Source organism: Macrotis lagotis, chromosome X (genome assembly GCF_037893015.1).
Source record: "Macrotis lagotis isolate mMagLag1 chromosome X, bilby.v1.9.chrom.fasta, whole genome shotgun sequence".
In the NCBI taxonomy this organism is placed as follows: Eukaryota; Metazoa; Chordata; class Mammalia; order Peramelemorphia; family Peramelidae; genus Macrotis; species Macrotis lagotis.
Window position 1 is genome coordinate 672,484,292 of NC_133666.1, and position 24,097 is coordinate 672,508,388.

At 43.9% G+C, this 24,097-nt stretch overlaps 1 protein-coding gene across 2 annotated transcripts in view; it reads left to right on the forward strand.

The window, feature by feature from the left end:
* The window catches only part of ACAD10 (acyl-CoA dehydrogenase family member 10), a 57,561-nt gene extending 33,721 nt beyond the window's left edge, over window positions 1–23,840 (forward strand). For both annotated transcript variants that reach the window (XM_074205731.1, XM_074205732.1), the window contains exons 9-22: window positions 745–813; window positions 1,251–1,432; window positions 4,841–4,991; window positions 6,868–7,013; window positions 7,952–8,125; window positions 11,855–12,261; window positions 13,484–13,624; window positions 15,648–15,785; window positions 15,906–15,996; window positions 16,644–16,802; window positions 18,893–19,065; window positions 21,709–21,852; window positions 22,426–22,503; window positions 23,180–23,840. In XM_074205731.1, coding sequence (XP_074061832.1) covers window positions 745–813; window positions 1,251–1,432; window positions 4,841–4,991; window positions 6,868–7,013; window positions 7,952–8,125; window positions 11,855–12,261; window positions 13,484–13,624; window positions 15,648–15,785; window positions 15,906–15,996; window positions 16,644–16,802; window positions 18,893–19,065; window positions 21,709–21,852; window positions 22,426–22,503; window positions 23,180–23,314 — 2,188 coding nt within the window. In that variant the 3' untranslated portion in view covers window positions 23,315–23,840. The remainder of the gene's footprint in view (window positions 1–744; window positions 814–1,250; window positions 1,433–4,840; window positions 4,992–6,867; window positions 7,014–7,951; window positions 8,126–11,854; window positions 12,262–13,483; window positions 13,625–15,647; window positions 15,786–15,905; window positions 15,997–16,643; window positions 16,803–18,892; window positions 19,066–21,708; window positions 21,853–22,425; window positions 22,504–23,179) is intronic.
* The last annotated feature ends 257 nt before the right edge of the window (window positions 23,841–24,097 follow it).

The window sequence follows — 24,097 nt, forward strand, 5'->3', positions numbered from 1 at the left end:
GGGTCATACAGCTAGGAAGTGTGTTAGACAGATTTAAACTCAGGTCTTTCTGTCTCCAGATCTGGCACTCTATCCACTGCACCACCTAGCTTACCCAGTAGCAATGAATCACATTATAAATAATTAGGAAGACGAAGCAATGATATGCATATAGTCAGAAGAGCAGATAGTCATTGCATTTGAGTACTGAGTACAATGTATATGACATACATAAATATGGAGTATGGGGGGGAGAGAGAGGGAGAAAGACAGAAAAAGAGAGTGAGGGAGAGAGGTGAGAGAAGCATTAAAGGAGAGGGGAAAGAGAGTAGAGAAGAGAAGAAAGGAGAGGAATGAAAAAGAGAGGAGGGAGGGGAAAAGGGTAAGAGGAGAGAGGTGGCAAGAAAGTAATGAGAGGAGAGAGGGAAGAGAACATGAGAAGGAGACAGAGAGGGGGAGGAAGGGAGAGACAGAGAGATGACAAGGAAGCCCAGTACTAGGATGGTCAATATATTCAGAAGTGAATACTGAACTTACACATTGGTTCTTGGTTTGTTGTTGGTGTCTTTAATTCAACCATGTTAAGATGAATGGCCCATGTTAAAGGATTTGTAGCTGATTTTATTCTTTATGTGATTGTCCTTTTTGTGAACATGCAAATGGTTGTTAAGTTGATAACAAATTATAAGAACATATATTTTCAACTCAGCTAGAAATTGCCTCCAACCTGGCTGGTTGCTCACCCTGCCTCTTTTTTGTCCCCAGGATAATAAAAGCCCTCAGTGATGTTGGAGTTCCTGTCCCCAAAGTTCTTGACTTCTGTGAGGATTCAAGGTAATTGGGAATTTTTCCACTTGAAACAAGGTTCCCTGGATGGTACAAGGGCCCACCCCCACAATTTGCTAAAGTAAGGAGAATGTAGATGAGGAGGCATGGAGACTATGCAGCCACCTTCTCAGGAACTCAAAAATGTTTGAATTACAGAGCTAGCCAGGAGGAAAACATTTTATTTTCTATGAGTAGAAATCAGTCTGCATTTGCAATTGTCTTTTTAAAAATTTAATAAATTTAGGACCATTTCTGAGTCAATTTTCCATGTGATTCATTCTAATAATTAACTGGACAAGCTGAATGTGCTTGGTTGGAGAGCAGCCTACTGACACCTTGGGGGCTTGTCATGAGGGTGCCAGGGAAAAGGAGGGTAATTCATATCATAAAACCATCACCTTTGAAACCATTGACTAAGAATCATGATGTCAATGTGCCCACAGCATCATTGGCACACCATTCTACTTGATGGAGTACTGTCCTGGCCAGATCTACAAGGAAGCTTCCCTTCCAGGCATGGAACCCAACCAGAGGAAGGCCATTTACACTGCCATGAACCAAGTGTTATGTCGGCTTCATAGTGTGGACATCAAGGCAGCAGGTCTAGAAGACTTTGGGAAGCATGGTAAGCAAAAAGTTAGAGTCCCTCTAATTGTTGGTGCTCTCACTAGCTAATGTTTTTCTATTTTTGAAGTGACCAAATTTTGCTTCTCAGTCATATTTTAATGGAAACTTCTATGTACTAAAAAGCTAATGTTGTCTTAGTTTGCATTAAGAAAATCTCACAATGTCCTGAACAAGAAAAGTGTTAGTTCTGCTGACTGTCCTCTGCCCCTAGGATATTGAATTCAGTTCAGGGTACCATATTAGGGACCATATTGATGATGCAGTGAGTATCCAGAAGATAATGATAACAGTGATGACAATGACTGGCTTGGTGAAGGGCTACAAAATTAGTCACATAAAGATCTGCTGAAGACACTAGGGATGTTTAGACTAAAGAAGAGATTTAGGGAAGAAAAAGTAGCCAGCTTCAAGTACTTAAATGGCCATAATCCAAAAGAGTTGTGCACCTGCTCTTGGTTCCAGAAGAAAGAACTGGAAGCCCTGGGTTTGGGTTTTTGACTTGTTGTCAGGAAAAACTCCTGAACAATGAGCAAGGTCCCAAAGTTGGTAATGAGCTCTCTGTCACCAGAAGTCTCCAAGAAGAACCTCAGTGAACATTTGTTGGGGATGGTGTAGAGGGGCTTCTTATTCCAGTGCAGTTTGGATCAGATGGCTGTTGAGGTCCCACCCTACTTGGTGAGTCTGGAGCCCCTTAATGCAGACTTTGGTTTTCTGTGTTTGGGGATTGCCTTTCTCAGGTTGAGCTCTTGTGAGTTGGTCACATCACCTTGAAACACTTTTATAGCACTGCTCTTCTTATTCTCTTCATAGATATCCATATTTTGTCCCTTTCCTCTTCTCCTTTATTGTTCTCTTATGTCCCCCATAGGGAAGGCCAAAGAAGGGTGGAGGGAAGGGTCTTTACTTTGGTCTGCATGAGGAGTCCCCCTCTGTTCAAGTGGAAATGACCTGAGGTCTCAGAGCAGTGAAGAGGCACGCAACAAGGGAGTATTTGGGATGGGCTTTAAACCTAGATCCTGACTTGAGCTCTAGCACTTTTCTGTCACTGCCTCTCAAGAATGAGTACAAAGAGGGGCAACTAGGTGGCACAGTGGATAGAGCACTGGCCCTTGAAGTCAAGAGGACTTGAGTTCAAATCTGGCCTCAGACACTTAATAATTACCTAGCTGTGTGATTTTGGGCAGGTCATGTAACCCCATTGCCTTGCAAACTACTCCCCCCCCCCACCAAAGGTTAGGTACAATGATAGAAAAAATACTCTTTCATTTAGTCCATTATTTTGGCAGCACCCATTGGAAAGGGGAGATGGATGAACTGTTAATGAACCACTTTATTTTTTTTTTAATTTCTTATTTTTCCCAATTACATGTACCGATAGTTTCCAACATTTATTTTTTTGTAAGCTTTTGAGGTCTGCATTTTTCTGTCCCTCTCCTTTCCAGCAAGTAATCTGATATAGGTTATCCATGTACAGTAAGGTTTGACATATTTTTATATTTGTCATCTTGTGAAAGAAGAATCAGAACAAAAGGGAAAAATAATGGGCAACTTTATGAGAGAAACTCTTGATGAGGGAAACTGAGACTGTCCTGTGTCTGCTGTACTTTGTTGCTTTGAGTGTTTGAACAGAAACTGGGGATCCTTTTTTGCCCACATCACTGGAGACCTAGACCAGAGCTATGGGTAAGGAGAAATGATCCCACATCATATGACCCTCCAAGATGCCCCAAAGGCAATGAGTCTAGTTCTTTGAGGTTAGAACTGACACTTCTGAGATATAAATCATTTCTTGTTTTAATTATATTAGCATTGGAGATAGTAAAAATCATATCTTTTTGATGAAGAAAATGAGGATAAGAGATGAGAAGTGATTTGTCCAAAGAGGTCCCTGACTGCCAGTGATGGGTTGATGAACTTCCGAGAAGGCAGGGTAGACAACACAATCTATATTTTACATGTGAAAAAATTTAGCCACAGCTATGTTGCTTTTCCAAGGTCCCTGGCTTGTGTTTTTTTTATCCTATCTCCAGAATTTTATTATTTTATGATTCTAGGAATATCATGAGAATTAAATGAGATAAATTATGTGAAAATGCTTTGAAAAGGTACAGAACAAGTGTGTAAAAGGAAAATGTTATTATTTATCTGTGATTAATGATTCAAACTCTTTTATGGGATAGTAACTAAATGTCCTAATATCATTCACCTTGATCATTTTGGAAGCCCTACTGAAGTCTGGCATCAAACAAGTACCATAATAGAAGAGTAGTGAAATTCCTAGAGGCATATATTTTTTAAAATTAATGAGTATAAAAAGTTGACTAATATTTTATTTGTAACAAACAAATTGAATTGGGAATCCTCAATTCTCCCTTGGAAATTTTCTCTAATTATGTATAGGTTTCATCTTAGAAATCTGCCTCTGAGGGCTATAGTTGAGGTGGGTGACAGAGCCCTGAGTCAGTTAGGGTAGTCATGGGTTTGGGAAGAGGTGTGGGTTTGATTAAGGTTTTTGACTGGGTAGGGGTGTAGTTGGACAGTTGGCCCCAAATGTCAGGAGGGAAGCATTTATGTAGGGCAAAGGCAAACACAGAAGCAGAGGCCAGTCTAGTCCACCAGGTAAGAGAGAGCTCCCAGCAGAGCTAGACTGGTACATTGGAGATCTTCCAGAGTCCTCAGTTACAATAGATCATTCTCCAGCTCAGTAAACAGTTCTTTCTTCTCTGTTCATGACAACACTCTCCATGAAGCTTATCCAATAGCAGAACCTCAGTAGCTCTAGAATCTAATTTCTCCCTGACCAAGAATCCACTCTTCAGCATCTGAAGCAAGTGATTCTCCAGTCTGCTCGAAGACTTCACTCCTTTGGATATGAAAAGTCGAAGTGAAATGTAGAGTCATGGAATTTCCCGGCTTCTTAAAGTTCCACCTTATGTTTTTGATTTCCTCCATGGGACAGCAGAACCAGGTTCTCTGACCTGACTGGGAGCACCCTAGGGCCATCCCCACTTTAGAAGGCCTCAAAGTCATTTTCCTCATCAAGGTAAAGCGAGGGGACTGGAGGAGTTGACTGCTCAGAACTAGAATTTTATTATTTTATGATTCTAGGAATATCATAATTAAATGAGACAAATTATGTAAAAATGCTTTGAAAAGTACAAGACAATTGTGTAAATGGAAGATGTTGGTATTATTTAGGCCTTTCTTCTCTTCACCAGGTATTCAATCCCTTCTTCAGGGCCCTTTCCCTCCCAGGGCAGGGTCTTGGACAAGGCTGGCCCTTAAAACTTGGTTGAAAAACTTTATGTCCATTTGATCATTCTCAAATAAGATTTAAAAGCTCTTTCATGGATTAATTTTCAAGACTTTTGAAGTCTTTGGCATAACTCACCTATATTTATTTTAGGAGACTATGTTCAACGACAGGTTCAAACCTGGACCAAGCAATACCGAGCCACAGAAACCAGTACAGTCCCTGCCATGGAGCGGCTCATCGAATGGCTGCCACAACACCTGCCCAAGACACAGAAGACAACAGTGGTGCATGGAGATTTCAGGTAGAAACTGATGACAAAACAATAAGGGATTTTAAAGAGAGAAAGATTCCTGATTAGCTGAAGGCCATTTGTGGGCCCAGGGGCAGATGTCACTGATGGCTTAGGTCCAGGTTGTATTAGTGTTCATTATCATGTGGCCAGTTACAGTGCCTCCTGCCAGTCTCTCCACGCAGGAAGGGGAAGAGTGGACCTCCAAACTCTGTGACCCAAAGGTCAGTCAGTGACTGACCAGGTTCTCATTTTGCATTATTGAAACCAAGGAAATAGAGCCAAAGTGAACTTGCATGGGCCTTTGATGTGTGGTCAGTCTGTAGCAGAGCCAGGAAGGCTGGCATCTATCCTGTGCTTTTGGCTTGATTCTATCCTGCTTTGGAATCAACTAATTGCACCTTTGATTGGTTTGTAATGTTTTTCCACTTCACAGAAGCACTTAGGAAACTTCTTAGACACAGAGTGATTTGTATCCTGGCGAAACTTAGAACCCCTCTAATTATTTTAACCCTTCTTTACCCCTAGAGAACAAGGAAAAAAAGCAATTTTTTGAACAAGTTTTATTTTTTACAAATAGTATTTTGGAGATAGAATTTGTATGTGAAATCTGTCTTCTTTTTCCTACTTTAATAAGTGAAATTCCCTCCCTTCATTCTTATCGTGAGGGCTTTTGTTCATGGCCTCCTAGAATGATCTGTTTCAAAGTCTCAACTTTCTTGGAGTAGTCAAACTTTGGGCTTGTCTAGCTGACTCCAGTGGGCATGTAGGGGCTATTGTTATCCTCTGTGGATCAATAACATCCTCTATTAGCTCTGAATGGAAAGACAAAAATACAGCGCGCGCGCGCGGCGCGCGCACGCGCGCGTGTGTGTGTGTGTGTGTGTGTGTGTGTGTGTGTGTGTGTGTAGTTTTGTATAGTTATATATTTAGCTTGGACTTGCTCTGTCTGGTCTTCCTGTGGGGTGTCTTGGATTCCTTCTTTTTTGTCCTTCCATTCTTTATCCCAAAGCCTCTGGATTATCATAATGGGTTTGAAACCCACTACACTGGGTCTCTCAAACAGGAAATTGATGGTACCATGGCCTTTGTTTTCCCATAACTTTTGGGTTGGACAAGGCTCTCTTCTCTGTTGTTCAACAATACAGAGGATCAAAACACACTCAAAACTTCCATGGAAACTGCCAAATTTCAACTGCCTTGCCTACTTATTTCATTTCCTAGAGTGATGTAGCCATTTTATAGGTCATAGTCTCATAGTCCTTGACTTGGAAGGAACCTCAGAGGTCATCAATCCAACTCCTTCCTCATACAAATGAAGAAACTGAGGCCCAAGGAGATTCAGTAACTTATCTAAGGTCACTCAGGTAACAGGATTGAGGCAGGACTGTAGAAGCAATGCTTTTCCCATGTTACCTTGCTGCCTTCTAGTAGAAGTTTCTAAGCATAATTTAGTGGGGGAAAAATACTGAGCTGGTCTTCAGAGCAGCTGGTACTACACAAAGGCTTAGACTTAATGATGATGGTGATGTCCATGGCCCCTCATAGCTCCAGGCTTGGAGAACATGACCTTGCCATTCACAAGGTAAGTCAAGGCAGGACAAGCTCTCTTCTCCCTGAACCTGAACTTCCCCATTTGTAATTAAATATTTCCTAAATTATTTTAAAAATCCAAAGAATTAGAGTTGGCCTTTCTATCTCTAAATTTCTAGGACTCCATAGAATCCCATGACTTCTAAGAATCCTTATAGCTTATCAGAAATGTCTGAGACAGGACAGCCCTTTGAATATTGTGCTTTCTGCATGGTCAGTGCTTTACACATATTTGTTGTATTCATGCTGTGTTTGAGTTTTTTTTTTTTTTTTACTCTTTCGTTTACTACTTTAGACTAGATAACCTGATCTTTAATCCAGAAAAGGCCGAGGTTCTCGCCATCCTCGACTGGGAGCTATCCACATTAGGGGATCCTCTCTCGGATGTTGCCTACAATTGCCTGGCTCATTATTTACCATCTGACTTTCCTCTCATAAAAGGTATGAACTGTGAAAGGGGATCAGAAAGCCTTCATCCCCCCCACAAATAGCCATGAGAAGGAAAGCACCTCATTGAGATTTATTTCTGGTTGGAGGTGGGGAGTGGTCTCTACTATGACGATATGGGCTATGGGAAGACAGCTTATCACAGCTGGGAGGATTGAAGGTGGCATTGCTTGGCAAATATGGAATGTGCAAAAAAATTAAAATATAAAGAATTGTTTTTAACCAGTGAAAGTCCTGGTGGAAGATGATGAAAAATCTCATGGTCCCCAGTAGATTGAATATAAACTCTTGGTGGGCAGGGATTGTTTCACTTCTATGTTGTAGAGATAATTCTTAGCACAGTGCCTAAATGGGATAAGGACTTAACAGAGATAGATTGATTTATTTGTAACAAGTTTTCCTACCCCCCATTTTTTTGAAATCCCTCATTTAACAAGAAAATGTGAAAGACTCCCAAGGGGTCCCTTCTACTCATCCCTTGTATACTGACCATGAGATAGATAGGAAACAGAAATTGGGCCTTCCTAGCCAACTTTAATTTAGTTGCAGCTTTTGGAGTCAATTTGGGAATAATAGTTCCTGAATGATTATCCAGTCTTCTCAAAGAGGAAAGATAACTGAAATAATGTATGAATCCCTCCAGTGAACTTCAAAGCAGGTTTCCAGTGAGTAAAATGAATCAGAGAATCATGAAGTTGTGGGATGCCAGATTTGGATCTGGAAAAGACCTTGGAGACTCTTGAGTCTCATTTTACAGCTGAAGAAACCGAGGCAGAGAGGTTTAAGAGATTTGATCAAGAGACTAAGATTTTGGATATGAACCAAGGTCCATCTGATTTCTCTTTGATATTTCATGATGCTTTGTGGGAATCTCAGGGGACATTGATACCATTGGTTGTCTCTAAAAAACAGCAGCTTTTCTTATTTCTCAGGTTTAAGTGATTTGGATGTCACTCAGCTGGGAATCCCCACAGCTGAGGAGTATTTCAAAATGTATTGCCATCAAATGGAGATCCCTGCAGCAGAAAACTGGAACTTCTACATGGCCTTCTCCTTTTTCCGTGTGGCAGCCATCCTGCAAGGGGTGTACAAACGTTCTCTCAAAGGTAACTGGGTTATATTGTTGAAAAGCTGCCCCGAGGGCATGAAGCAGGCAAACCCGCAGCAATGCTCAGGGAAGTCTCTCAGCCCTGAGGCCAGCCAAACCATCCCGGGACAGACCCTACACCCAGACAAGAGTCCCCAGGGGTTGGGGGAACCCAGGCTAGGTGAGGATGCCTGAGAGAATTAATGCACCCTCCCTACCCTTAGCTCTAAAAACACTATTTCCTCCTAAAGAAACATGAGATATGCATGGTGAGGAGGAAAGGAAATGATCACCAAGAGCTCATTGCCTCGACTTTACCTAATGGAAAAGTAAATTTGCTGGGAGTGTGGTCTGACTGACCACTTCACTTCCTCTAAGTATTCATATTGTCACCCGCATCGATTGGTGCACAACTCTGTGTTTGCATTCATCCCTGTAGCACATTCACTTGCACAAATGTCCTTCTGTGCAGTGTCAATGGATAAAAATCCTTGCCCATCCCAGGCCAATTGCTTAATCCCAGCCTCAGTTTCCTTATCTGTAACCTGGAGACAATTTTAGCCTTTAGTTAACAGAATTGTGTTTGCAGAAAGCTGCAGAAAGCTTCAGATATTATCTCCTCTAGTTCATACAATAATTTTGGGGGGAGGGGGAGAGGAGGAACTGTTTTCAATGTAGAGGAGGAAAAGAAAAGAAGAAACTCAGATTTTGACAGATTGAGTTCGAGATTCCTGAGGGAAATCCAGATGGAGACATTCTGTAGGCAGTTGGAGACAGGTGTCTAAACTTAAGAAAGAAGTCGCTGTCATCTGCATAGGGATGACAGTTGGAGTTTTAGGAGAGAATACAAAGAAAAAAGAGAAAATGGTCAAGGAATTGGGACTCTCACCTTAAGGGTCTAGGAATACAATGAGAAGCCAATGCTGGAGATCCAGAAGGAAAAGCAAGATGTCCCTGAAGCCAAGGGAGGAACTCATAGCCAGGTCCAGGACAAGGTCAGGAGAGTCAGAGGCGATGGAAGGGTAGGTGTAGGGGTGAGGGGGATCAGAAGAAGATGCTGAGTTTACTTAGGGGGTGATTACTGCAGCATCAGTAGAGAAGTTGGGGAACAAACCCAGCTGCAAGGGACCACAGGGCAGGAGGAACAGCAAGTATCAGGCCTAGACTGGATTGTGAAATGAAGGAGATGTGGAAACCATCTCATCCCCTCTCAGAAGGTGAGTAGGGAGTCATGGCTTGTTACAGGGCAGAAGACATGAGGTGGTAGAAGAGAGAGCACTTACCAGGTGACCCTCCAGTCTTCTTGGATGTCAGGCAAATCAAAACCTGAACTTGTTAGCATCCGTTGGGAATGGACCTGGCAGCCAAGAGGCCAGGGCAGACATTCAGGATAGGGAGGCTTTGACCAGAACATTCCGAGAGGGAGACAGACATGAAAATTAATAAAGAAATCACTGACAATACAGATAATCAGAATCCACAACAATAAAAAGTTCCCAAGAATATCCCCTTCCCTCCCACTGAGCAGAAATGACTCAGATTTATTTATACTGGGCACTTTAGAATGAAGTTTTTACCTCTTTTGCCTCATTCTTTCACAATAACTGGGTGAAGGAGGCCACACAGATCTCATTATCACTATTTTACACATGAAGAAACTGATCTTCAGAGAGATTTTGTGGCTCTTAGGTGGTAGTGCTGAGAATTGACGAAAACGAGGTATTTATATTCTTCCCATCATTTCCCCCTTTTTTCTCAATTCTCAATAATCAATGTAAAATAGGCCTATGTAATTCAATACAATAGTTGCTGAATCCCTCCAGAAGAAGGAGGTAAACAGCCAGATGTACCTTTGATCCCCTCTACACGTGTTTAAAGTACTTCCTCTTGGCCTTGTGTTCTGCTCCAGTGTCTTCATGACTGGGGAAAATGTCATCACAACCCTATTGGTCTCAGGGTTCTCATCCTTTGAATGACAAAACTGGAATCGGTCTTTTGGGTCTCTTCCAGCTCTAGAGTTAAACTACAATTGGTCATCCCCTCATTTGGCCTCCCCAGACCCTCATCTGTAAAATAAGATGACTAGACGAGCCAGACCTGTGACCATTGATGCTCTGATTTTGTCACACTGTCATCATCATTATTATTATTACTGTGGTAATCAGTCACAGCCTCCTTGAACCTCCATTTCCTCCATGTAAAATGAGGGTTTGGTCTAGAGGGGCTCTGAAAACCTACCCTGCTCCAAACTTCGGATGCCTTCATCCTGACTATCATTAAAGCCTTTTCCTAGGCTGAAGCTCTTTGATCTTTGCAGACAGTGACCCAATAAAGAAGTCCAACTGAATAGCCAGTGACCATCCTGGAACCTTTAATATAACAAATTCCATTAACTTGTCTCAAGTTTTGCCTAACAGGAAGTCATTCAGCCTGTTTACTAGGCATTCCAAGAGCCAGACCTCACTTGATGCTGGTGTAGGCCACCAGATTGTGTGTGTGTGTGTGTGTGTGTGTGTGTGTGTGTGTGTGTGTGACCCCAAACTCAGCTCTGGGCTTGTTCTCATCGGTTGTTGCTGAGTAGTTTCAGTTGACCTCAAACTTTATAGTTTTGTAGAGCCATGAGGCTTCTCAAAGACCACTTTTGGGAAAAGCCATTGGCAGTAGTGGCAATAGTCATCCATCAGCCCCTTCTAAAGTCCTGGTTTTGGCCCTGCAGGGATCAGCATTGATTGGAGCAGGAACAGAGCTAGATTGAGTGACTTATTAAAAGACAAGAGACTGAGAGTTTTGAAAAGGGGAAAGATATAATTATAGAGAACCACATTAAGAGGCTTTCTGCCCACTCAAAGAAGGGAAAAATTGCTCCTAATAAAACTGAATTCAAGTATCTTATCTTTTCCTTTGAGCTGTTAGGTGTATCCTGATAATGATCTAGAAAGGAAATGAATCTGGCAAGTGAAGGAAGGTTTAAATGGTTATTGGAGGGTGAGACTTCCTGTGAAGGGGCTGAAGAATTTGGCTCATAACTCACAGAGAGCAGCATGAACTAATATTAGTGTGGCCCAAGAATTGTATAACATGAGGAGCTTAGAACTAGCCATTGAAAATTGGAACAATATTAGGCCCTGAGAAGATAAATTTGATGAAACTAACTTAGTAAGGAAAACACAGACTCTTTAGGATGGTGGCCTTGGCCAGACACAGGGGAAACAGAGGAACAGGGTCAGTGAGGTAGTGCCATGGGTCATGGAGCTCCTGGCCTGATGATAGGAAGATATGGGCTATGGGATCCTGGGCAAGTCACTTAACCCTATTTGCCTCAGTTTTATATTCTGTAAAATGAACAGAAGAAAGAAATGGCAAACCATTCTGATAGCTTTGTCCCCAAAATCCCCAAATGGGGTCACGGAGGGTTGGACACAACTCAAACAGCTAATCAAGAACAGTCATGAGAGGAACTCTAGATTAGAAGATGATTCAAGAATATGGTGGCTCATGGGCGGCTAGGTGGCGCAGTGGATAAAACACCAGCCCTGGAGTCAGGAGTACCTGGGTTCAAATCTGGTTTCAGACACTTAATAATGACCTAGCTGTGTGGCCTTGGGCAAGCCACTTAACCCCATTTGCCTTGCAAAAATACCTAAAAAGAAAAAAAAAGAATATGGTGGCCCCCTTGCCGATCCTGTTGGGGTCCATGGAATGCCCTATCACAGTGTGACAATTGTCTTTTTGTCTTGACTTTGTTCAGGTCAGTCGAGTTCAGCAACTGCAGAGCAAAGTGGGAAACTGGCTGACTTCATGTCTAACCTGGCGTGGGACTTTGCTGTTAAAGAGGGGTTTCGGATCTTCAAGGGGATGCCGAATACAAAGCTGTCAACACGATCCTACTGTCATTGGACCCATTGCAGACTGCCACTCATCCCAAATGGAACAAGAAGTTGGTCCACATTTTCCAAGTCATCTCACTACCTCCATACTGCCTCCAAAGGGGTCCTGATGATCTCTCCAGAGGCCCTCTCAGAACCAGTCAGGGATCTCCATCAAAGACTGAAGAGATTCATAGAAACCCATGTGTATACCATTGAGCAAGAACTGAGAAATCACCAGTTGTCTGAGGCCAGATGGACACCACCTCCACAGATCGAAGAGCTCAAGGTAAATGGGTCTTATTAAGAATCAACTCCTGTGGGGTGCCTAGGTGGCGCAGTGGATAGCATACTGACCCTGAAGTCAAGAGTACCTGAGTTCAAATCCGGCCTCAGACACTTCATAATTACTTAGCTGTGTGGCCTTGGGTAAACCACTGAACCCCACTGCCTTGCAAAAACTAAAAAAAAAAAAAACCCCAAAAACACCTAAAAGAAATCAACTCCTTTCAATGTAGTGTAAAATAGTAAAAAACATCACTTTTGTGTTTGAGAAAATTGTTTTTCCATCATTTTAATTTGCAAATATAATCCTTCCTCACCCCTACCTGGAGAACCATCCCTCAGAATGAAGAAGAAAAAAGAAAAACAAATTTCTCTCCTGGGGTCACTCTAATAGCCTAGGACTCACTCTTGTGATTTTGCTTTTAACTTTGTGCTAGTTTTCTCATATTTCTCTGAATTTTGGGGACATCTTTCTTTATAGTGCAGGTGTTTAATATTTCATTTACCTCAGCTGACTTGACCATTCCCAGTCCCTGTCCATCCATGTGGGGAACCACAACAATTCCCGAGGAATATTTTAGTACATATGGGACCTGGCTTTAATCTCCTCCTAGCAGATGAATCGTTGGGTCAAGTGAATCACTTTTTTTTAAAAGCATAGTTCCAAATTGTTTTCCAGCATGAAAATCCTAACTTTCCACTGATCCCAGATGGTCAGTGTTGCCAGCATTTTGGTACTTTTGACTGTGCCTGATGTTAAACACCACTAGAAGAGGTCTCTGGTAGTATAGACATTAAATTAACTTGAATCTCTATCTTTGTCTCTCTGTCGCTCCCTTCATCTTCTCTCCTTTCTTCTTTCTGTCTTTTCCCTTTCCTCCTTCCCTTTCTTTTTTCCTCTTCCTGTCTCTGTCTTCTCTTTCTCTCCTCCTCTGTCTCTCCCTCTCTCTCCTTTCCTCTGTTTTTTTCTCTTCTCTCTTTTTCTATCACTGTCTTTCTTTCCTTCTTCCTCCTCCTTCCCCTCTTCCTCCCTCTTGTTCTCCCCATTGTCTTTTTGTCTGTCTGTCTCTCCTTCTAGTTCTCTCACTGTTTCTTTCTCTATCTTATCTGATATCTGAGAGACAAAAGCTCCCAGCTTCTTGCCTGATGCTATAGCCTGGGTTGTGGATGGGTGTGAGTCTAGGCTGAGCAAGTCACTGCTGCTTTCTCATGCCACTCCTGGACAGGAAAAAGCCAAGTCAGAAGGGCTGTGGAACCTTTTCTTGCCAGTCGAGACTGACCCGGAGAGGAAGTATGGTGCCGGCCTGACCAATCTGGAATATGCCCATTTATGTGAGCTCATGGGCAAGTCCCTATATGCCCCAGAGGTAATTACTTTCAGTCTACAATCAACCAATCAATAAACATTGATTCAGCTCCTACTATTTACAAAGAGGCAAAAGACAGTCCTTGCCCTCAGAATTTACAATTTGATGTGGGATATAAAAACAACTATATATTATTAACCATTATTTTCTTAGGCTAAAAATGAGATAGCAAAAGTTAGTTTTATAAATGAAGTTTTATTCTCTAGGATCTTACCAAGACAGATGCCAACCCTGATACAAAATCTGGGAAGCATTTTATCCCGAAAGTACAAAGAATCATAAAACTGAGTTAGGCAACCAATGACGACATAGTTCGACATTATGATCCTCTCATAGGTTATAATCTTTGCTTCAAATTCCTGTTGATAAGAATCCCACTTAGGCTGGAGAGGGAATGTTTACAAATAACCATAGGATTGTTCTCTCATTCAAGATAGCTTTTATCTTGTGGTTTGTTGACCCAGGTGAAGGAATTTATTGATGCCAACCCTGAGATGACCAGGCAGTATCGACACAGGGCAAATTAACATTTAGATGTAGGAGACAGGTCTTGACATAGCAGATTGACATTTTTTACACACAGAAACAACATTCAGATTTATAACTATTAGGAACAGTCTGAGAAACCAATTTTTGATCAGAAATATAGAATTGAAGAGTATCAGACTTTCACAATATATAAAGCAAGTTATATATAAGATTAATCAGAAATAATTAGTAGAGGGAAGGTGCTGGAATGAAGAGGGGTTGGGAAAGATTTCCTATTTCAACTTGGACTTTAATAAAGAAGCCAGAAGCAGAGATTCAGAGGGAGAACATACCAAGTGGGGGGGGGGCGGCCAGAGAGTACGCCCAGAGCTGAGGGATGGAGGCAGGAATAGGCATGAGACCAGTGTTGCAGGATCAGTCTCTCTTGTGGGGAGTTAGGTGTAAGAAGAGGTGGGCAAGGCTCAATTATAAAGGGATTTGAATGCTAATCTGGAGGTAATAGGGAGCCCCTGGAGTTTATTGAGTAGGTGGAAAATCATTTTAGTAGTTAAATGAAGGATGGCCTGGGGTGGAGAAAGACTAGAGGCAGGCAGACGCCCCTCCCCAGTAGCTGGTGTGAGGTGATGAGGACCTGTCCCAGCATGGGGCAGAGAGAAGGGAAGAAATTTGAGAGATGTTCTGAAGGTGACATTGGCAACAGCTTAGATGTGTGGGGGGTGAGAGATAATGAGAAGTCCAAGGTGACCCCCAGGTTTGTAACCTTGGGGGGGAAGTGATGCTCTTGAATAGAAGTGGAAATGTGTATGGGGGGGTGCAGGGAGATGATTAGTGAGGAAGATAATGAACTCTGTTTTGGACATAATGAGTTTCAAATTTCTATCAGACATCCAGTCCAAGATGTCTGAAAAGCACTGGGAGATGACGCAAGTCCTCCCCCAGAGGCAGAGAATCTAGGGGGGTCCTGCCCCAAAGAAATCAATCCTCTTTTTGTGGCTCCCTTTCTTTAATAGCCTAAGAACCACAGAAGATTTCACTGTAAAATGGTCCAGACTGGTGATTTCTCTGATGGACAAAACTAACTGCTGGTAATATGTTGTCTTGGAGATGGCCTGGGCCACCACAAGGTTGGATGTCTGGTCCTGGGTGGCAGAGACAATCTGTTTCTAAGACTGTGACCCTACATCCCAGAGCCTAACTGCCATTTAGACCTCTTTCGGCTGACTTGGTTGCCAGTGAGGACTGATAAACCCCGGGAGGGCAGGGACTTGTCCCTTTTGACTTTTAATCCCAGGTCCTAGTGCTGGGCTAATGCAGGAGGTCCAGGAGCAGGACCACATTGGGGGAGGGCCCAGTAGGGAGAGGAGATGGAGAGGAGAGGCAGTTGGCGTGGCAACACAGATGTCTGCTGCTGACTTGCTCCCCAGTGGGCTCCTGCCCCTTTTTTCTAGAACCAAGGGGAAGAAAATCATCACTGCTCTGATGCTCCAGAGAAGCATGTAGATGTTCTGGCCCTGGCACCTTTCCTTCTTTGTAGGTCTTTAACTGCTCTGCTCCTGACACGGGAAACATGGAGCTGCTGGTGAGATACGGAACTGAGGCACAGAAGACCCGCTGGCTCCTTCCTCTGCTGGAGGGGAAGATCCGCTCCTGCTTCGCTATGACAGAGCCCCAGGTGCAAGGGGGCCTCCTCTTCCCTCCATCCCAAGCCATTCCCGGCCTCCATCTATTCCCCTTTTTGGTGGGTTGCCCAGGATCCTGGGGCAGATTTGAATCCAAGCCTGCTCTTCTTTAGGTTGCTTCATCAGATGCCACCAACATTGAATCTTCAATTAGAGAGGAGAATGGCGTCTATGTTATCAATGGTCATAAGTGGTGGATATCAGGTACTTGGCTTCTGCTCTTATATGACTTTTTGTAATAGGCTTCCTCATCCCTACCCCAAGTCCTGGTGTCAGTGAAGAAATGAAGGCCTTTCAGACCCCTTGACAGGGAACTCCAGGGAACTATTTCCTTATAGTCACTGAGGGGGCATCCGAACTCTAGAACAAAAGGATGACTAGCTCTCTGAGAGCTGGTTGAATATGGGGCCATTTCCTAGAATGGAAATTGAATTTGTTGCACTTTCCTATGACCTGGGCCCAGCCTTCACCCTTGCTATCTCTCTGACTCCTCACGTCTGCTCTCTGGCCACCAGACCCTCCCCCGCTGCTTCCCCGCAACCTTGCAGAGGAATGGGCTCTGCCCCTTGGGCCTCCCTTCTGTCAGACCACATCCTGGTCTCAGAACTGAGCTTGGACCTCTTACTGCCCCCTCCCTTCCCCCCCCCCCCCACCTCCAGCATTTCTGGGTAAAACACTTATCTGACTTGGGATTCATTCCTTACTTAGAGAGGAATTCAAATCCACTTCTGAGGACCTGAGAGTCTGCAAAAGCTCTGTTTGCTCTCTCATTCTTAGATTGTTCCATTGTAGGAAGGCTTGATGGACTTGGCGTCAGTCGAGTTGCTTCTGTCTCTCTCCTTTTCTGGCAGGTATCCTGGATCCCCGTTGCCAACTCTGTGTGTTTATGGGAAAAACAGACCCACAGGCCCCGCGTCACCAGCAGCAGTCAATCCTCTTAGTTCCTATGGATACCCCTGGGATAAAAGTCATCAGACCGCTGAGTGTGTATGGGCTAGAAGACCCTCCAGGTAAAAGTTCAGGCACCTCCAAGGGGTCTCAGCCACAAAGACTGGCTTTGGTCCTGCTTCCAGGGCTCTTGCCAAGGATCTTCCCAAGGTTGCTTGGTAGGGAATGGAGTTGGAAATGGAGTCAGGAAGACCTGAGTTGGAATCCCAATTCTGTGCCTCTGTTAAGGCCACCTCATCTCTTTCTGGCTGCTTGCAGGATTTTCTCTTTTATCTGATAGTTCTGGAATTTGGCCACAACATTCCTTGGTGTTTTCATTTTAGGATCTTTTTCTGTATTCTTTCAATAACTACTTTGCCCTCCGATTCCATGATATTAGCACAGTTTTCCATCACTAGATCCTGTAATCTTAAGTCCAGGCTTTTTTTCTCTTCAGTGTTTTCAGGAAGTCCTATAATTCTCAGGTTGCCCCTCCTCGATCTATTCTTGAGGTCAGTGGTTTTGTTGATGAGGTATTTTACATTTGCTTCTATTTTTTCTATTTTTTTGATTTTATTTAACTGGCTCTTGCTGTCTCCTAGAGTCATTAGTTTCTGCAGAATCCATTCTTTATTTTAGGGAGGAGTTTTCTTCATTAACCTTTTGCAACTCCTTTTTCCAATTGGTCAATTCTACTTTTGAAAGAGCTTTCCATTTGACCAATTGAGGTTTTGAGAGAATTATTTTCTTTTTGCATTTAAGGCCACCTCATCTCTGAGACCTCCTCTGTAACAAGGGGAGAAGGGTGACACCCCTCCCAGAGTGGTCCTGAGGATCAGATGAGGTGACTCATATATGGCACTTTATAAACCTGCAAGTCCTATAGAAATGTTAGAAAGGGTATTCTTATCATTCTTGTCACTGAGAAGCACCTTAGCTCATAGAACATCTGGTCTGGAATCAGGAAGACTTATCTTCCTGAATTCAAATCTAACCTCAGACACTTACCAGCTAGGTGACCCTGGGCATGTCACTTAACCTCTATTTGCCTCAGTTTTCTGTAAAATGGAGAAGAAAATGGCAAATCTCTCTAGGATTTTTTGCCAAGGAAACCTCAAATGGGATTACAAAGTGTTGGACACGACTGACTCTAGAGTTCTAGAGATTATCATCATCATCATCAACACCATTATTACTGTTGTCATTATCATTACTATCATCTTTACCTTTATTGTTATCATTAGTCATAGTAGTTTTTGTTTTTGTTTTTGTTTTGTTTTGTTTTAGGTTTTTGCAAGGCAAACAGGGTTAAGTGGCTTGCCCAAGGCCACACAGCTAGGTAATTATTAAGTGTCTGAGACCAGATTTGAATCCAGGTTGTCCTGACTCCAGGACAAGTGCTTTATCCACTGTGCCACCTAGCCGCCCCCGTGGTAGTTTTAATACTGTGATCATCATTGCCATTCTTCTTCACCACAGTGCTCTTCTGTATAAAATTCTCACATACAGACCCCATAATTGGGTCTAATCTCAGGCAGATTTCCCAGGGTCACTTATTCTGCTCAATTTTTTCCCTCTTATATTTTTCTTAAAAGAGAAATATCTATCCCAGAGAGGACACTCTCAGAGCCCAAAGCAGGTCTCAGGGCACCACTCGTGATTTCCAGATCGCACTGCTTTAGTGACTGGGATGCTGTTATTTTTGGCTAAAAATGGGAAACTTTTCCTGCTTTTGTGGGTCAGCTCTGCTTTGCTGTCTCCACTCTCTGAGAGGCCCTCCCTCTGTGAGGGTCAGCTGGTGCCTTAGCAGAGTGACCATTTGAAGCCACTTGTTCACTAACAACCAGGGTAACCATGAGCAGGTCAATCCACCTCTCTTGCTCTCAGTTTTCTCATTTGTCAAATGAAGGGGCTAGAACAAGGGAATCTAGTCCCCTCTGCCCCAAGGCTACAGACACAGGATCCTCTGATCTTGTTACTGGGTTTTTGCTGGAAGACATCCCCACGTTAGTTCTTTTTTTAGTCTTCAGTGAAGAGCAGAATCAACCATCCCCATGATATGGTCAAAGCAAGGAGAGAAAAGGGAAAGGAGATAAAACTAGCTGAAAATAATCCCACTATTATCTTCTGCTTGGAAGCTGGGGATCTCCATGGCACCTTTCTGTCTCTGTAGGCGGTCATGGAGAAGTCCTATTTGAGAATGTGAAGGTGCCTAAGGACACTATGGTGCTGGGCCCTGGCCGAGGCTTTGAAATTGCCCAGGGCAGACTTGGCCCCGGGAGGATCCATCACTGCATGAGGCTGATCGGGTACTCTGAGAGAACACTGGCTCTCATGAAGGAGCGGGTGAGTCTGCTGTCTGAGCGAAAGCCCCTGAAGTTTCCTTGGCTTAGTCCATGAAAATGGTAGAGAAGACACTCCCAAGAGCAGAGGCTTGGCTTCCCCAGGGTGGACACCAGACTGAAGCTGGTGGCTGTTTTGTCTGGAAATCCCCACGGTGGGATTTTTGAGGCTTCGAATTCAAAGATTCGATTTAATAGCTATACAGTAAAGTATGAGCCAAGAGCTCCAGATTGATCATAGAAGTAGTTTAATAATCAATTTGAGATACTCATACTGGAGCAGTCTAGGGTGGCTGCTGTGGATCTCCACAAAGACCACCCTAAAATTCCTGTGTTAATTTTAGAAAACAAAGAAAGGATGAGCTGCAAAGTATAGTAGCATAGATTGATTGATATTTTTGGATTTCTTCACCTTAAAGCTGTCCTTAGGTCTTGGAGTCCAAGACATGCAAGGCTAAGGACTGGCCATGCTCTGGTCAGTATGCTTTCTTTAGGCTTACGCTAATCTTCGTTTATATAATTCATAACTTTCTTTGGTAGGGACTCTTTCTGGGAAATCCATATCATGACTTTCCCTGCTTAAAGGGGTCCACAGTATTGTGAATTCACATCCCAGGCTTTCAACCAGCTCAGACCCTACAGTTAGTTGGGGCAGAGACACTTGTGCCTCTTTCCCTTCCCTTTCTGCCCCAGTTGACAGGACCTGGATGTGACAAGACTGAATGGACCCTGGGCTTTCCAGATTACTCCTTTTTCTTTCAAATCTACAGTCAAAAGTAGCCCTTTGACTCCCAAGACCATATTGCTCTTGTTCCAGTGCCCTCCCCCTGATTCCCCCCACTATAGGACTGAGGCCGAAGGCATTCCTCCTTTGGTGCCAGTTGGAAACCTGAAGCCAAAGGGCAGGCTTTTGGTTGAGCCTGGTGCTCTTTTGTCAAGTACAGAACTTCAAATCAATGCCATTGATCTCACAGGGATGAAATCAACTCTGGAGACCAAATAAAGCTTTTACAAGACTCTTGCAAAGAGAGCAGAAGGTCTCATTAGCAAGTATCTGATTGGTCTTGGCTGCCATCTCCTGACTTATCTTCTCAGGTCTAGCCCATCCTTTGCTCAGAACAACCTAACTTCTCAAGTTTTTCCCAATATAGAGGAAATCCTTAATTCTATACAAATGCAAGGCAGCATGCTTCTGTTCTGCCCAACAGTCAGAATCCAGAATGAGAGATGATTCTAAAATGTTGGACCCAGAAATGCCTTGGGTAGGTGTGGAATCCTGCCTGTTTCTACCAGAGCTCAGATCAGGGAAGGTGCTTGACCTGGGTTATATAACTAACCAGCAGCAGGACCAGTGTCTGCCAAGGAGGCCAAAGGCACTGGTTAAAAGAATTCTGGCTTGGAGTCAGAGGACCGGGATTATAAATCCTAGATCTGCCACTTCTCTTTTGTGTCCTTGGACAGGGTAGCCTTTGGGCCTCAATTTCCTCCTCTGTGGAGGAGGAAATGGGAACCACCAAGGTCTCTTTCAGGCCTGAAGCTAGCAAGGAACCCATGGAGACCCCCAGGAAAGGAGGTTCTTTTTTTAGTTTGTAGAGCTGTGACTGGGCTCTACTCCCACTCCCCTGCATAAGTGGACCCATTGCTGTTCCCTGTTCCTGGCCCATAAGGTCTTTCTTCACAGCTCCCAGAATCTCTAACCTAATTCTTGGAATGAAGCTACCACTCAAGTCATATATGACCTTGATGATTGATTAACCTGAGACTAGGCCTCTCAGGATGATCTGAGGCTGTAGTAGCTTGTAGATCACACACACACACACACACACACACACACACACACACACACACACACACACATACACACACACCCCAGATATAAACCACTGCTACATACACACTTATATAAACACATTTACAGACATGCCCCTTATAGTCACACAGAGACACACATACCCACTCATACTCACAGAGACACAAATATGGAAAAGCACTCAAACAGACATTCAGACACACATACACACACTCACACTTCTACAGCTAGACATACGCTCACTCATAGAAACATAAACACTACACATACACACACACACACACACACACACACATGCATGGCCCAGGACATGCAGAGACAGTCCATGGATTCGCCCTGTGGCCTCTGCTCCTGTCTGTGCTCAGAACTCAGCTTGTAGCAGGTCCATGCCCATGCCCACATCCTTCCTTGGCATCATTTCTGGAAAGAGCTAAGCTAAAGCTGAGCTGTGACTGGGCTCTACTCCCACTCCCCTGCATAAGTGGACCCATTGCTGTTCCCTGTTCCTGGCCTAGATCATCCACCACATTCTTGCCTTGAGATGGAGGAGCCCAAATGGGGGCAGTGCTACTTAGACACACTCTGCAGAGGGCAGGATAATGTGTCTGGCCAGAATGGCTGTGCCCTTCCCAGAGTGCCTTGGGTCAGTATCCTGGCAGAGTTGAAAAATGGGCATGGCTCTCATGCTCTTGCCCCCAAGTGCCCCCCCTCTTTTAGCATCCTTGCTGCCCCTTCCTCCCCACCCCAAGTCCTGCCATCTCCCTTGGCCCATGAAAGGTTAGAAGAACATTTGTGTTACAGAGCCATCTTTCAAGACTTTTGGTCTTTGTGTTGCAGGTGAAATCCCGAGTGGCATTTGGGAAGCCTCTGGCGGAGCAGGGCACAATTTTGGCTGACATCGCCAAATCCCGGGCTGAGATTGACCAGGCAAGGCTGCTCGTGTTGAAAGCTGCCCACCTCATGGATGTCGTAGGAAACAAGGTAGATGCTTTTTAGTCTGTAGGGAATAAGAGTTGCCATTTCCATTGCTGAATGTAGGATGCTTGAGACAGGAGTGTGGTCTCTGGGAAAGGATGGGTGTGCTTCATCTCTAGAAGCCAATATCTAAATCTGACCTAGTGATCCTGATGGGCCAGAGTTTTGGTCTGAAGGTAAGACAGAATTTGATAGGAATAAGAATAAAATCATATTCTTGGGCACAGAAAAAAATGTTAACCAGAATAAGAAGGATGAGGCATGATTAGTCAGTAGTTCCAAAAAAGCTCTGAGGGTTTCAGTAGACCACAAGCTCATATGAGTCTGTGCTGTGCCATGGGGCTGCAACTTCTAGGGTCCCAGCTTCTAGGATCAGGAGGGAGATGAGAGCCCCACTCTGTCTTTGTCAGACTTCAGTGCTGGGCGCCATGGGGGTGACAAGCTTTAGGGCAACCTGAAGAAGGAGCCACGACCTCTCCCTCCTTCAGTCAGACATTTCTAGTTCAGCCACTGGGGTTTTCAAGGTTCTGCTTCCTGGGCACTCACCCCTCCGACCTTGGCTTTCCTTGGTCTGTCCAGGCAGCTGCTTTAGACATCGCCATGATCAAAATGGTAGCTCCAACCATGGCCTTGCGAGTGATTGACCGTGCTATTCAGGTGAGTATGGAGGGTCAGATGACTGTTTCATGGGTTTAAACCTGTAAGAAGCGAAAGAAGGTCTTTAATCCCCTCCCCCTCAACCCCAAATCACAGGGGCATAATTCTAAATAATAGATTTAGAGCTAAAAGTGACCTTCCAGACTTCCTTCCCAAGAGAATATATCTCTCTCATATGTCAAGGCTAATGAACAGTGGAATTCTTTAAAAATTTAAGGCTCCCTCCTCAAAATAATTGCCCTCTATCACCTCCCTGTCTTAGAAAGAACATTTTTCTTGGTGATAGTTTATCATGTAGGGTTGCTTAGTGAAGGCAACACTCACATAATGGCAAAGTTAGCTCTGTCATAAATGTCCCAAGAGTCAGGACCTTCCTCAATCTCAATCCCAGAACTTTATTTCTATGGGATTCATCAAAGACACTGAATTTGGCGTCCTGGGTTAGAATTGCGGCCTTCAAGTCCAGTTGCTGCTTTGCCTATTGATGACCTGATTTATTCCCACGGAGTGACCCTGGGGAGGTGATTTCCCTTCTAGGCCTCAGTTTACTCTTTTGTCAAATGAGGATGTCTGTAGTCCCTTGCCACCCCAGATCTGATCACAGCCCCTTGGGGAGATCCATCAGATGCTTTATTTGGTGGGGGGGGCTCTCATTTCCTGCTTTGTTTTTTTTCAGGCCTTTGGAGCTGCAGGATTGAGCAATGATTCTCCCATGGCCCAGTTTTTTTCCTGGGCGAGAGCACTCCGGCTGGCAGATGGGCCTGACGAGGTCCATAGAACCACGGTAGCAAAGATAGAGTTAAAGCGCTAGGTCTCTGCCAGCGTCAGTGCCAGCAGCAATGCCATAGTGGGAAGAATTAGGAATCCTGGGGATGAAGGATGATGCAATTCCATAGTGCCTCTTTGACTCAGGGTGACATGGGAACTATCACCATGATCTTTTACTGCCTTTAGAAGGGCTACCCAGGGTCTGCCAATGTAGGAAAGCCAAAGCCTAGAGCCTGGAGCCTCCCTCGCTCCCTGCAGGGGCCAACAAGCTGGCCTTGGGCCTCTGCTGGTCTGCCTGGGAATCCAGCTCCTGGGATACTTTTGGAGGCCCTGAGGATATAACCAAGGACAGACTGATAAGGCCAGCTAGGAGATGACCTAGGGAAGCCAAGCCAGGCCTGTTCTTCCTTTGCTCAATGGTGCCCTCTTCTGCCATCAAGAAGCACCTGATCTTGGTTTGATTTTATATATTTATTAATAGGAGTTTTTGTTTTAGTTGAAGAAAGAATAGGAGGGAGAAAAGGTGGATTTTTGATGATTAAAAAATAAAATTTAATAATAATAAAAAATAAAATTTAATAATAATAATAAAAAGAAATATCTGATCCTATGGAGTAAATTGCAGAGCCCAAGGCAATGGGTAGAATGTCCAGGGACACAGGAGTTCTCCAAATAAAACCTGGCCCTTGTGACCACCCACTTAGCCATCTCAGGGGTTCTTAGGGGAAGTCAAATCATATGACCCCAAATAAAAAAATGGAAGGAGGATTGTAAAAATAAGGAAATAAATCACATGGTTTGGGGTAAGTCTTTGAAATGTGAAAGA